General features: G+C 36.3%; 1 protein-coding gene across 3 annotated transcripts in view; it reads right to left on the reverse strand.

Annotated features, from left to right (window-relative positions):
• SCYL2 (SCY1 like pseudokinase 2) overlaps positions 1-13781 on the reverse strand; it is a 34179-nt gene that overhangs the window by 3861 nt on the left and 16537 nt on the right. For 2 of the 3 annotated variants that reach the window (XM_061476394.1, XM_061476396.1), the window contains exons 4-14: positions 12452-12596; positions 11694-11843; positions 10869-11090; positions 9881-9997; positions 7975-8100; positions 6381-6557; positions 3755-3766; positions 3501-3623; positions 2873-2986; positions 2264-2396; positions 342-460 (exon numbers count right to left, since the gene is read on the reverse strand). In XM_061476394.1, the coding sequence (XP_061332378.1) occupies positions 342-460; positions 2264-2396; positions 2873-2986; positions 3501-3623; positions 3755-3766; positions 6381-6557; positions 7975-8100; positions 9881-9997; positions 10869-11090; positions 11694-11843; positions 12452-12596 (1438 nt within the window). The remainder of the gene's footprint in view (positions 1-341; positions 461-2263; positions 2397-2872; positions 2987-3500; positions 3624-3754; positions 3767-6380; positions 6558-7974; positions 8101-9880; positions 9998-10868; positions 11091-11693; positions 11844-12451; positions 12597-13781) is intronic. The other variant, XM_061476397.1, reaches the window with a different exon arrangement.

Genomic DNA, 13781 nt, shown 5'->3' on the forward strand with positions numbered 1-13781 from the left:
ATTTACAAATAAAAGGGAAGCAACATTAAGACTGTACTTTAGCTTTTAATTTGAATTGCCTTTACATTAGCAGATAACTGTTTTTGCAGGATATTTGGAAGGTGACAGTATTTATTTTGCAATTTTATACCAGATCAGTTAAATCCACTGAAAAATAACAAGCTTTAAATAGGCAAATACATTAATAGTGGAAGGTTTTGTTTGTATGTTTGTTTTTACAACAGGTGGACATACCGTTATGTATAATTTATGTATAGATTTATGGATTTTTCTCTGACAACAGTCTGAATTTATTCTCTGCCAATTCTTAAGTAAAAGCATACAAACCATCATGTTCCTACCTGATTGAGATTAAGATTGTTCTCAATACTAAGAGGAATCAGATGGGGCAATACTTTTCCTGCAAGCTGCTCCTTTGTAATTCCCAACTTCTTATGAGTAAATGTACATTTGTAAATACCTAACAACATCAAAACACCAAAAAAAAAGTGAGCAAACTCCAAGTAATACACTTGAGTATGTAATGATATCTGAATGTACACTGGCTCTGTGTGCAAGCAGGGACAAACAAGTTGAAGAGCATCATAAAAGAAAGCTAAGTACTCATCCATAACAGAAATATGTTATAGCAAGAGGCTTTGCTAAAGTTCAGAACAAGAGAAGATCCAAAGTAATACTTTCCAGCTATGAAAACTGATACAAGTCAATGCATTGTTACGGTCAATTATCTGAGAATATGCATCTTTGAACAGATCAATATCACCTGGGTTAACCACAAACCAACAAGCTGCCACTAAGAAATCAGCTGTGTTAACTTAGGATACGTTCTCTCTTGGCACAGTGAAATGGCTGGTTTTAACTATAATACTGTTCTCTGACTGCATTTTACAAAGACTCCTACCTAGAAGTTTGGGGCTGTGTTACACACAATCAGAAACGATGCACCGTCTTTATCTGTTCTAAAATCACTGAGAAAAGAACACTGAGAGGCACGAGGGATCCAGTGTTAAGCCTACAAGTTCTATAGCATTTCTGACAACATTCCTCTGCTTAAACAGTCCACATCTGGTGGCAAACACTGACCATACAATGATAAAAGAAGCAGCTTTCTTCACTTTCTATGGTTAGTGTTAGAACAAAACTGTCAGCTGGCCAAAGAAGAAAACACATACAAGATGGAAGGTATAATTCCAGAAAAAAGGAAAGCCTGAGTATGCAAAATTGGTTACAGCCCATCATTTCTAAACTAGGGTTCACTTACCCACTGCATCCAAGTAGAATTCAGGAGTAATACAACTAAAGTAAAAGGCACACTGTCCCTTCATTCTCAGGCAGCAAATACAAGTCAAAGCTGCAAGTATTGAGGGAGACAGGCAGCTTTAAATCAGTACAGAGAGATGCCTTCTTGTGCTTTTGAGCCAAACAAAATAATGCTGCCATCACATATTATAACAGCATTTAATGAGTTGCTGGTACAGTTCAACTGTTACAAATGGTCTTCTGTCTACTTCTTTGTTGTCAACAAGACAAATCGTTACTGTTTTTCAGACTTGGCCACGCAGCCCTAGTTCTGTCTTGGCAGTGGCTCTGGTCATCTGGTCTCCTTCAGCCCATTCAAGATGTTAAAAATCACACATCCCTAGTTAGACAAGCACCTGAGTGACACTAGGAAAGCACACTGGGAGTGAGGCCTTCTTTTCCATATAACAAACCGTTCTTGCTCTGCTTGCTCTTTTGTGAAACCTCACCCAGACTATGCTCTTTTCCAATACAAAGGCATCCATGTTTGCTTAATGTCCAACAAAATGAGCCTAACTACACCTGCAGTAAAGAGCAGTAGATTTGCAGACAACCATTTATAGCATCTGACATGCAGGAGTGGCAAGAGAAGGCAACAGTAACACCTTAAAAGCTCCAGCAAGATGCTCAGCATCTGAAAGAAGATGGATCATGTACTCAACAGCCTCTCTGGCTGTGTGAACCATACAGTTCATGACAGTGTCACAGCCCAAGAACTGTAATGAATACTCAGAACTGCACTGTGCCTTGAAGACTAGAGATACATGTACTAGTGTTCAGAAGTGCCAGCAGTACACAAGTAACTTAAGGGGGAGGGGAGGCATACTTAAAGAACCACAGTCTGTAAGTTTTTAATAGTCATTTTAGCAATACACTATGCAAACATTACCAATGATAATTCAGAAAGCTCTCAGATTTTCAACATCAAAGCACAAAAGAGGAGAAAGTTGAAAGTATTAATTACCTAAAATTCCCATTAGCACTGCTGGTTCCTTGGATGGGATTTGTTGTAGAAATGGTAAAATATCATCAAGCACAAACCATTTGTCCAAGTACTCCAAAATCTTACCTAAGCACACTAGTGAGTTTACCCGGACCTGTGAAGTATGACAAGAATTAAACAATTACTGTATTTTTGCCTAAGAAGAAAACCCAACCTTACAAAACTCAGAAGAAAACAAGAGCTACCGAAACTGCAACCTTCATATCCGAAAATCCAAGACAAGTTAAAAGGACCCTTTTTGCGTCATGAAAGGACAACACATATAGCTACACACTGCTCACAACATTTTGGTTTTTTCTGCAGGAAAAACACTGTTAACGTATATTATGGCGGAAGACACCAACATTTTTACAGTACCGTTAACACAGTAAGTTGTTAAACACTTTAAAAAAATTGTTAGAGTAAAAAAGCAAGTGGTACTTTTGTATCTGTAAAAATTAAAGAGAAATCTCAAAAAGAAATAAGAGCACACTAACAGGCTTTTCTTGAAAGACATAACAACTAAAAAGTCAAAGTAATTAAAGGTAACATTATCTGAGGACTGAGAGATAAAATTATTAGGATACTTACAGCAAGAGAAGAAGTTTGCAAACAGGCATTTTTAATTCTTGGAATTAATGAATTTTTCATTGATGGGTAATCTATTAAATTGGCAAATGTGGGAATTATGTTCAGACAAAGCTCCTACAAAAAAAAAACCACCACAAAACAAACCAGTTTAAAAAGAAAAAAAAGAACCTTGTAAGGGCTAGAAAGCATAAACATTAAAATACAGATACATAAATTTTTTTCAGGAGGTATATTAATATGATTTTACAGCAAATCTTCCAAGGTAACTGTCAGCACACATGTTCTTACCAGTAGGACCTCAGAATGAACCACCTCTTGACTGGTAAGAGCATGCATGACTGCATAGTTTCTGCTGCATCAGAAATGTAGTATAAATGCGCATCCTACTTTTTGCTATTGTAGCTAGTAAGATAAGGGGGTTAGAACAAGAGTCATGTGGTCATTCCCTGGAAAATAAGGGAACTAGATTTTAAGAAAACAAATTTTCTTTCAATACTCAGGAAAATATTACACAGCTTTATTTTTTTCTTTTTTTCAAGTAAACAAACACATGCATACAGAAAGTAGAGACAGCAGCTTAAAGAAAATATTAAAAAAATATTTAAAATAAAGGCTGCAATTACTATACCTGGATCTGAATCGAAGGTGCTTCTAAAGCTCTATAAACCATTGGTAGAACACTGTTCTTTATTTCATCTGGTGGAGTTTTGGTTAGAAGCAAGTCCATTTTTTGCAGAAAAATCAACAAGATCTATAAAAAGAACACAATTTAGAATCCAGAAATTTTAAGTTCAGAAACACATACTTACAATTTAAAGTGTGATTATCATATCATAAACACTTCAAAAGTTTTCTCATAACTCAGTAAATGTGATCACTTACCATGTTGCTTGCCTGAAGGCATGGAAGACAAAAAGAACTTTGACATATTATTGTACTTTAAAAACAGCAAATACAAATCAAACAAAACATGCATGCTCTAGACTAATCCTTCTGAAGTGAGAAATCATAGCACTTTTACATACTGGGATTCACCTTGCTTAGGCTTAGCCATCTGAAAGTTAGTTGCTATTCTAAGTTACTTATTCAGGCTCACTCTCCAATGCAGAGAGCTATGCAACTCGTAAGATTCATGTCTCATCTCAGATAGGTGAGATAACTTGCTACAGGTGACATTGACTATCCATTGATAATTAGACTGATTTCAGAAACAGGTTAGACTAGCTGGATTAACTGCGGTGAATTCTATCGCAGGAATAATATAAAGCCAAGTATTTCATAGGAGGAAAAGATTTCAGTTTTGAAGACTAAAAATATGTAGCAATCAGTGTTTGCATTTAATTGTTTTTGCAAATCTGAAAAGAACATGAATGAAACCTGTTATTTAACAAGAAAAGCTCGCTCCTTTGAAATATGAACTGGATGTTTGAACATAAAGCAGACTGTTTTTATGTTAAACATTGTACTAATACGGTAATTTAGATTACACAGAAGCAGCTCAGCTGTTTTTCACTGTCTGTCAATGCTTTTCAACTCAGATAACAATGCTGGACCATTTTTGATTTCTTACTCGTCTTCAACTAGAATATATTCATGCTGTTCCAATGAGCCTCTTTCATTTTTAGCTGTCTAGGGTAGTATTTGATACTTTTTATCTATTTAAGTAGAAACTAAGATGTTACAGTCACAGATTCACACACACCATCTAATAAGCAAGCAGCAGCTGTTGCACTCTTAACAATAATGCTAAAGATGTACTTCATTCATTCATACCAAGCCCAGTACTTGTCAGTGTACACTTTGGTGTACTGAATTAGAATATGCATTTGCAGCAAAGCATATGCAAACTGTCTGTGGATTTCCTTAGCTATAAATCAAGGGTTTGCCTACACTGGGAAGCTATGTCAGAGTAAGCTAGGATGTTAATTTACAGTACACCTATTAAGTCTCCAAGAACATGATACGAAGGAGCAGTTTAACTAAATATTCTATTTTCACATTATAAATTCCCCCAAACAAAGTCATTGTGAACACTGGATAACAATTTCTTCAAACTGAATTACAGCAGGTTCCATATGATACATTCACTTCCTAAGTACCCTGTGAAAGCCAACCAATAGACCAGCCCCTCATACAAATCTAGAACATCTTGAGTGTTTGGAATAAACACTGGCACCTTCTCCGTCTATCCCTCTCCACGAGTTACAAACATACAGGAACAGAATATTTTTGCCTTGCAGTCAGACCTGGAATTCTGTCCTCTGGCATCCTGAGCCCTTACACTTTTTTTTCCTGAATACCTAGTATATTAACTTTCAAAACCTGTCCTAGATTACTTAAACTTTGCCATACTGATAAGACCATAGAGTAACAGTGAAATAAGTTATCTAGTACTTAGTCTGCATTAAAAATGTCAACAAAAGGATTTAATATATAGCATCTAGAAAGCTACAGAAAACATCACAAAGCTTGCTCTTTATGAGCTGACCCCAAGTCTGTATTTTTGTTCCCTCATTTCCCAGGAAATAAACCAGCTCTTGCACCCATTATGCTCCAAATGCAAAACTTCTGAGACAAACATGTTGCAATGAGCATCGTCTCACAAATCTGATGGTAAAGGTAGCAAACCAGAATGTTACCTTTTAGAATGAAACAGCACAAATGAGATGTTCACCGGCTTTTGAATGGTTAGATGTTTCATTTTTCAATACAACAGCAAAGCTAACATGAAGCCTCATTGTACCAAAGTAAACATCACTAAGTAGTTCTAATTTTCTGAGGTATTCCCAGTTACACAGTTCTCTCCTTTTCCCCCTCCCCAGTACAATCAATGTTCTCTGATCTGGTTTTCTGAAACCCAGAAACAAAAAGTCGACTCGTTCATGCCTATGTTTATCTTGCTCCTTTAGTGCTCTGCAGTGAATTAATAGCATCCAACAGTAAAACAAGGTGAGCTAGAAGGAATGCACAGCTGCCTTTTATCTGTGGAGGCACAATGTTTATTATCAATAAGCAGCGCTCTTAAGAGAGTGTCAAAGGGTCAAAGTTGCACCTTATCTACTCCACCCAGTGACAGCAATGTGGATACAAGGTATAAAAATAACCAAAAAACAACAACTCGTAAGTTCAGCTGCTGTTAGAATATGGGCAAATATTGTACTGTACAACCCTGTTCGGATCAGCTAGGTAAGCTATAAAATGCTTACAAATATACCTTCTACAACCAACCAAAAATAAGAATTGATTGTTAAATTAGATTTTTCCTTTTTTGCTGATCTCATCTATAGATACAGATATACCCTCAGAAAACCCATATGAAGAAGCAGAAGCAGACGCTTTGTGAATTTCCTGCAAAAAAAATCTACAAATAAAGACTGACTGCCTCAACAACTACAGAGCAGGCTGGGAAATCTGTGTGAAGCTGGAAAAGGGAAATAGAACAATTAGTCATTTTTCAGGGAAAAAAATTACAAAGAGAAAAACTGCAATCTGAACAATATTAACATACCTGGATTGGTTCTTGCTGCTTAAAAACAGGACCAAGATCAGGCAGAATGAGCCTGACATATTCTTCTTTGGTGCATTCCTCAGCAATTAGGAGAACGTTAGGCAAGACAAAAGGTACCATATCAGGATTCACAAATTCAGAAGTCAAGCAGGGCAAAATTCGCTGAATTATGACACGCTAAAAGAAAAAAAACAAAGCATGCATCACATTGTACTGCACTGCAGGAAGTTAGTATTGTGCCAGCTCAACAGCTTTTGTATTAATCTGATTCTTACAAAAAAGCAGACAATTCTCAATTTTGAACTCTTATTTTCACAGTATAGTCTAGCTAATTTACACTATGCTACTTTGCTTACTTTTCTCTGCACTCAAAACATAACTGAAGGTTATAACTGTGAAGGTCAACAAAAAGCAATTAACTGCACAGAAAATAGGATTTTCAGCCACATATGTGAATTATGAAAACCTTATTCTATCTGCTTTCTTTAAAAAGACTTTATCACCCCACAAAAAAAAAAAAAAAAAAATCAGTTCTTCAATAACCCATTACTCATCAAAAAAAAGGATAACCCTACTATACCTCCCTATAAAACTCCAGATACATTCCCTAAATGGGATTCTGCTGATGAAATATGTATTTACACTGCAGATGTCTACTGTAGACATCCCTATATGCTTTTAAAGTCATTAAAAAGAAATACACAATTCAAAGGCACAGTTCATTTCCTCATAAAATATACTTTTTAAGACAGAGGGAAAAAAAAGATTATTAGGTCAGTCAGTGGCTGTCTTAAGTTAGGTGAAATACATCCCATCTATTTTCAAATTCAGAGTATCAATGATTTTTGATCAAAGGAAAAAAATAACTAAAAAGAACAGTTATGAAACATAAAATCTGAATTGTGCACTGTGTAGTTCAAAACAGAATTAAAAATAGAGAAATTTAATGCAATGGTTGAGAATCTAAACTGTTATGTATTAAACTACATATGTATTCAGCTACATTTTCTACCACATATGCAGTATGACTTACATTAGTTAAGTAACACAAAAGGAAAAGGAGTCAGTCTAGACATAGCATCTAACACTACACAGGAGAAATCTGTAATGACAGACATTTGCCTTTGAGTTTTCTGGGCACTGCTAGCAGAAGAAAGCACTTAATCTGCTGAGGGAAGGAAGTTTTGCATCATTCAGCATTGAAAAACTGCCTTGCTATGAAAAAACTTGAAGCAGCCTTACTGGGAGAAAAGGGGGCAACAGGACTTCAAAGAGCTATGATAGCATCCGGAAGCAAAGGGAAAGCCTTGTAAGTGAAGACAACTCCCAAAGCGGGATGAACTACAATAGGACACGGTTCCTTATACATACTGATAGCACAACTTGCCACTTTCCATTTAAAGAATTATTGACAGCTGAGGAGTATTTCAATACCAATTATTTGCTAATCTCCCCTTCTTTCCTACTACTCTGACAGTCTCATGGCAGTCTTTTAGGTAGGATGCTACATAAAGTCCAAATTCCAAGATCTGGTATGTTAATAGATGCTCACATGTTTTTAAACTCACTATTTCAAGACATCATACAGACATACCTTAGGTAGTTTTGGCAGAACCTTTGGTAGCCCTTTAAAAAACTGCGATTTCTGAAGGTTATCCCTTTGAAATAATGAATCAAAATACTGAAGCGTCATTGCTCCTACATCATCAAAGAATGGTATCTAAAAATAAGATTAAAAAGCTTGTGATCTGAAGAGAGACAACACTGACACTGTAACAAAGATTCCAAAATATAATAATTTACTTATCTTTTCAATGCACTACAGTAAAACTTTACAATGATGTGCCTGCAACAATTAGAAAGCCATTTTTCATACCGTGTAGTATAATATTCTGAGATAAAGGCTGATTATTAAGATGGCATTTTCCTAGCATTTTAGAGAAACCCATGCACATTATATGTCTCTAATTTAATTTTTTGTCCATGAAATAATGATCTAAAAAAAAAAAAAGAGAAGTAAAAACCTTAATTAAAATTACCTACTAGGTCATTCAGATCTGGCTACCACCCCTGGAAAATAGAAGGTATCAACAAGCATTTATATGCAATGAATGTCAATTATAGAAATTTCTCTCCAATGTTCAGACCCACTTGTAAATCCTATCTACTACAATTTCACAGACAATCCGCTGTTTGCATTACCTCAGCAAAGAGGGCACAGGCCTTGTTAACTATTGTGTAACAATACTGCATGGGTAAAATTCCTTCTTCCTGCTACCTCTGTTTTAGGGAGGGATGTATCAAACTTCATGGGCTCGCAATAGTTAAAGACAAAGCATGGTTTCTCAGGCTATTTATATACTTTATTTTCCATTGAAATGTTTGTGCAAAAAGAAAAGATATAAAAACATTTAAAGAACCTCTGGTGTAAGCCAGTAAGAACAATAAAGAAAAAAGAGAATCAGAAAAGCAGACTGGAGTAGGGCAATATAGATTGAAAGAATCTGTCAGCAGAGAATTCAAGCTAGTCTGTAGTATGAACTTAAATTCTGTTTTCTAGATCACACACCAAAAATATTCATCTCATGCTAGCCATAACAAACTGCTTTTGGAACTAAAGTTCCAGTACCTTTACCCTACACTTCAGCCTGCAGCACAACACGGTAAAAAAGATTTCAACATCTTCATAAAACCATACTGCTTAATACAACCATTTACAGATTTATTAATTGTAGTCTTTCAGGCAAGTGAGTTGATAGCTGCATAATATTTGCCAATTTCCTCACCTCCCATCTTTCAGCATATATGTTTGCAGAACTATTACTTGTTCCCTATTTCTTCCAACTGCTAAGACACTGATTTTATATGAAAGGAAAAGAAGAAAATTGTTTAGCTAAGCAAATCTATAAACAGGAACCAGAAAGGCTATCAGATATGAGAAAAAGGGGTATAAGACAAAGGAAGAACAGTGCTTTTACATTCTACTTTCAGACAGGTAAGTGGAGGAAGAGTTTGTCAATTAAAATTTCAATTATCCTACTTGAAATTAATTCTTGCTTTATTATGGCAAGTAACTCCAAATACATTTTAAGCTATTCCTCTGCATATTTAAGAATATAACAAAAGTCATTAAGCCAAAATTTAATCCTTGAATTTACTGCCCTTTATCATTTTATGGCTTTAAAATCCTTCCAGTACAATTTTGAAGACTGAATTGTATATAAAAAAAAATTCAATACTGGAAAGCAACAAAAGAGTGTTGCAGTGAATGATTATTCTCAATTCTGTCTCAGCACCCACTTCTTCCATATTAATAAAGGTCAGCATAAGGACAATTTTTGGCATCAACTTACATCATTATTTCCAAAATAGTTTAAAAGTACGTAACATTTCAACTAAAATTATTAACAGGAAAACACTTTAAAATTGTTCTATTGTTTCTACAAATCAAACACTCTTTTTCCTCTTTCCTATGGCTACTGTATTTTCCATGAACTGACCTTAGTCATTTGATCTGCGTCTGGTCTGACTGCTGGAGCTACATTTAAGAGTAGCTTTACATGTTCACGCACCTCCTCCGGTATATTCTGAAGAGTACTGGAGCTTAAACGGCTCAGCTGTGTAAGTAATTTAAGCACATGGACCATGACGTTAGAAAATCCTGCACGTAACTATTTCCAATATACAACTGTACTCTACTTTGTCCTCTTGATGTTTCTCTACTCACGCCTTCGATATGCCTCCTTTCCCTCTTTTTCTAACCCATTTGCTTCTCATCCCTCATGGTCTTCTTTCTATCTCCCAACAGCCTACCTGCTTCAGGTCACATTCCCCTATTTCCAACTTCTCATTGTGTTCAGGTTATCAGAGAACACAAACCCAGTATTTTTAAGCAGGCACACGTCATTATTTGAGGTGTTGTCTACACACATTAAAACACAGTATATACAACCAAGGCAACAGGCTCCCAAAGAAATTATGGCAAAAGAAACTTGCATGTGAACATACATTAGCTGATCCAAGTAACTGTCTTCTGTTAATATTCATAGTCCACAAAGAATGTGAAAGAACCGATAGCTAAGTGGATACCAATTGCAATGTCAAGTAATCAAATGGCTCTAAACTCAGCCATCTTCAGCAGTCCTACATAGGTCATTTACTGCCTTGTGTTTCACACCCCTTCTCAACAGGCAAAGTACTTACTCCAGAAGACCAGCGTTCAACAGGTTTACAGAGAAATCAGGTGACAAATGAAACTTGTAGTTTACAAAATTGATAAATGTAACCTTCTCTACATATATTTTTATTTCCTACATTTTGCTAGCACTCCTCTTTCTTGTTACACAGACAGCATGCACGTTAGGATACATATCGGGTTTTTTTGTGTCGGAGCACTGGTATTGTATTCTAAATTTTTAAACCTATTTTAAACCAATAACTTTTTAAATATGAAAATCAGCAAATAATAGTCACAAATAGAACAAATACCTGATCCAGCTGTCTACTAAAGCTTTTATAAATATCCTGCTTGTTGACCTCAAAAATTGGTTTCCCTTTATTGAATACTGCATACATAACAGCTCCTAGAGAGTACATATCACTGGCTGCCTCACAGCTCACAGACAGAATATATTCTGGTGCCAGATATTCAGGATTTGGAAGACACAAGGAAGGCAAGTTTGGATCCCATTCCTTACAAGGGAACTTTGGCTACAAGAGAAGTAAAAGAAAGTACATTCATTAGGGATTTTTAAAGAAGATTTTAAATAAGAAACTCATGCAGCAACAAAAAAATAATGCACTCAAATTCAATTATGAATGAAACAGAGTAAGGCAACAGTTAAGAATCTGTCTGTAGCTTAGAGTGATTAGCTGATGCAGTTAAGTCTGAATATTAGAGCTGGGAAGTGTAATGTAAAAATCAAAGCGCTGCTGTAAGTGAGAAACATGAATTACAATGGGAATTCATTTTAGGAGGTAGCAACCAGGCATTGAAGTGGATGCAAGAGACTAGACTAGGTAGCTTTGCACACCATCCAACATGCAGGTGAGCAGAAGTGGCACAGGCTTCAGCCTCTGTCTGAAACCGTCACTATTTTGACTCCACTGAGCCAACTCAGGCTCTTTTTTCTGTGATGACCAAAGGCAGCACTTCAATCCAGACCTGTGCCATATGTTCAAACTTCCTGCCAACAAAATACAGAAGTGGATATTAAATAAATTATTTACTACTGAAATGCAAGGTCATGAAACCGGTTTCAGACAAAGCTCTGAATTTGAAATCTAATGATGATAAATGTGAAGATCTATTACCTCCTGCTCAGATGGATTTGTTGACTGGATACAAAAATCAAAGCCCATAATTTTCCATGCTCCACTCTTATTCAAAATTATATTTTCAGGAGTAATATTTCCATGGACCATTTTCACACTGCTATGCAAAAATGACAAGCCTTCAGAAACCTGTTAATAAAAGATTATTATTTCAGGTCAAGTATTTCCCCACATATCCTGCAAGACATTTACAAAAATTCTATTTCTGTGGTCATGGTTTAATTGGGAAGTTAACTAAGAAACAATTCTTCACTATTATTTTAGGCTATGTCCTAAAAGTTTTGTAGGAGTGAAATTAAACACAGATGGGTAATCAGCCGATGGGATTACTAATGCTGATTAACCATAACAGCATAAGAACAACAACGCTTTTCAAAGTTGATCAACATATTCAATAAATAAAACCTAGGAGCTACTACTGTTCCTCAACAGAAGGTAAAGAAAAGATTTACATATGGGAGAGACAGCTGTAGCATACACATATATTCCACATATATGGAAAATAAAAATTAATTTGATTCTGTACTTTCCATACTGGAATAAGCAAAACCAGTAGAAAATTAGAGAGCCTCCAGCCTTCATCCTCTTTTATACCTAGAGTGATCAGGGCATCATCATCTCTCACTTCCTGATTTGACTTACTATAGGCAGACAAAACTTTGGCAGATTACAAACTTCATAAAACAATCATTAATACCAAAAGTGCAAGAAAATTATAAGGACAATCTGTGTCCTACCTGAAGCAAACCGTATTTGGTCTCCACATCATAAAGCTTGTATTCTTTAATGTCAGATGGTAAAGGAGAAGGTAGGTTGTCCCAGCTGCCAAGAACATTAGCTAAACTTGCACAGACTGGTTCTGTACAAAATGCCAAGCAATCCCTGTAGAGGATATACATAGAAATATTTCTTGCAAATAAATGTAATATCTCTTTACTGTGAATAAAGAACCACACAAACATCCACCTACACTTTACTTTTTAGGTGTTATCTAAAAATATTTTTTATTTCAGATTTTGAATTCTTATAAGTGATTTATACTAAAGAGAAATATATAAATATCTGAAGTATTCAAAAAAAATTTTATTCTTCAGCATCCAAATATATCACTAACAATGCACACAACGCTTCATAAAAAGACTTACAAAACAATGCTTTTCTTGTCCTGATCCAGGAAAAATTAAACAATTCTTACTAAGAATTGAGCAAGGCAGAGGAGGAAGATCTGGACTCGGGAAAAGAGAACCTGGTGGTGAGAGAGCCGGCAAGCACAGGAGCTACACCAGCCCCAGTGACAAGTACAGCAGCATCGTTAGAGAGGTCTGAAGGTTTTGGATGGCCTTTGGGTATCCTTGGGACCTGCCTGCTGATTGTGATGGGGATCAGCATGTTGGCACACATACAGACTGTGTTTTACCCACGACAATTTTGTCTGATTCCAAGAGTTAAGCAGAATCGGGTTTGGGTCTTGTCTAGGGTCAGATGACGATATAGGAGGACCAAGAGGTTTTCCCCAAGGCTGGACAGTCATGAGTGGCAGGGTGTGTGGGACAGTATGAGCGAGTATCTAGTCTACTGGGCCCCTCCAGTGCTTTGGAAGTGTCAGAGATGGAAGGCAGCTGTATGGAGTCCCCAGCAACAAGCTGCAGAAACTGCTGAAGGGGACAGTGAATTATTTTGAGCCTGGTGGGCCAATGACAATTCAGGCCATCAGGGCAGAGATGAAACATACATATGGGCTCATGATCGACGGGTGGACTTAGCAATGGACACTATTGCCCAGGTTATTCACTACTGTGAACACTGCACACAGCCTCTCCTGCTCTGAAAGACTGTTATAAGAGATGGAACCCAACATCATGGACTGAATGGACTCAGCAAGTTTACGGGGATTGGTCCATGCATTAAGGAATGATCTCTCTCTCTGTATGTGTGGATGTAGATGTAAGTATATATATGAGATAAGAGTGATGGTATATTGAAAATGTGGGATCTGAGCATGACGTTAATGGCATGGAATAAGGGGTGGATAGTATCCTCGGTTTAGCAGTAGCAGTCATTTTTTCT

This window comes from Pezoporus flaviventris, unplaced genomic scaffold, assembly GCF_033815535.1.
Source record: "Pezoporus flaviventris isolate CSIRO_AGI_PZ_B2104156 unplaced genomic scaffold, CSIRO_AGI_Pfla_v1 ptg000096l, whole genome shotgun sequence".
NCBI lineage: Eukaryota > Metazoa > Chordata > Aves > Psittaciformes > Psittacidae > Pezoporus > Pezoporus flaviventris.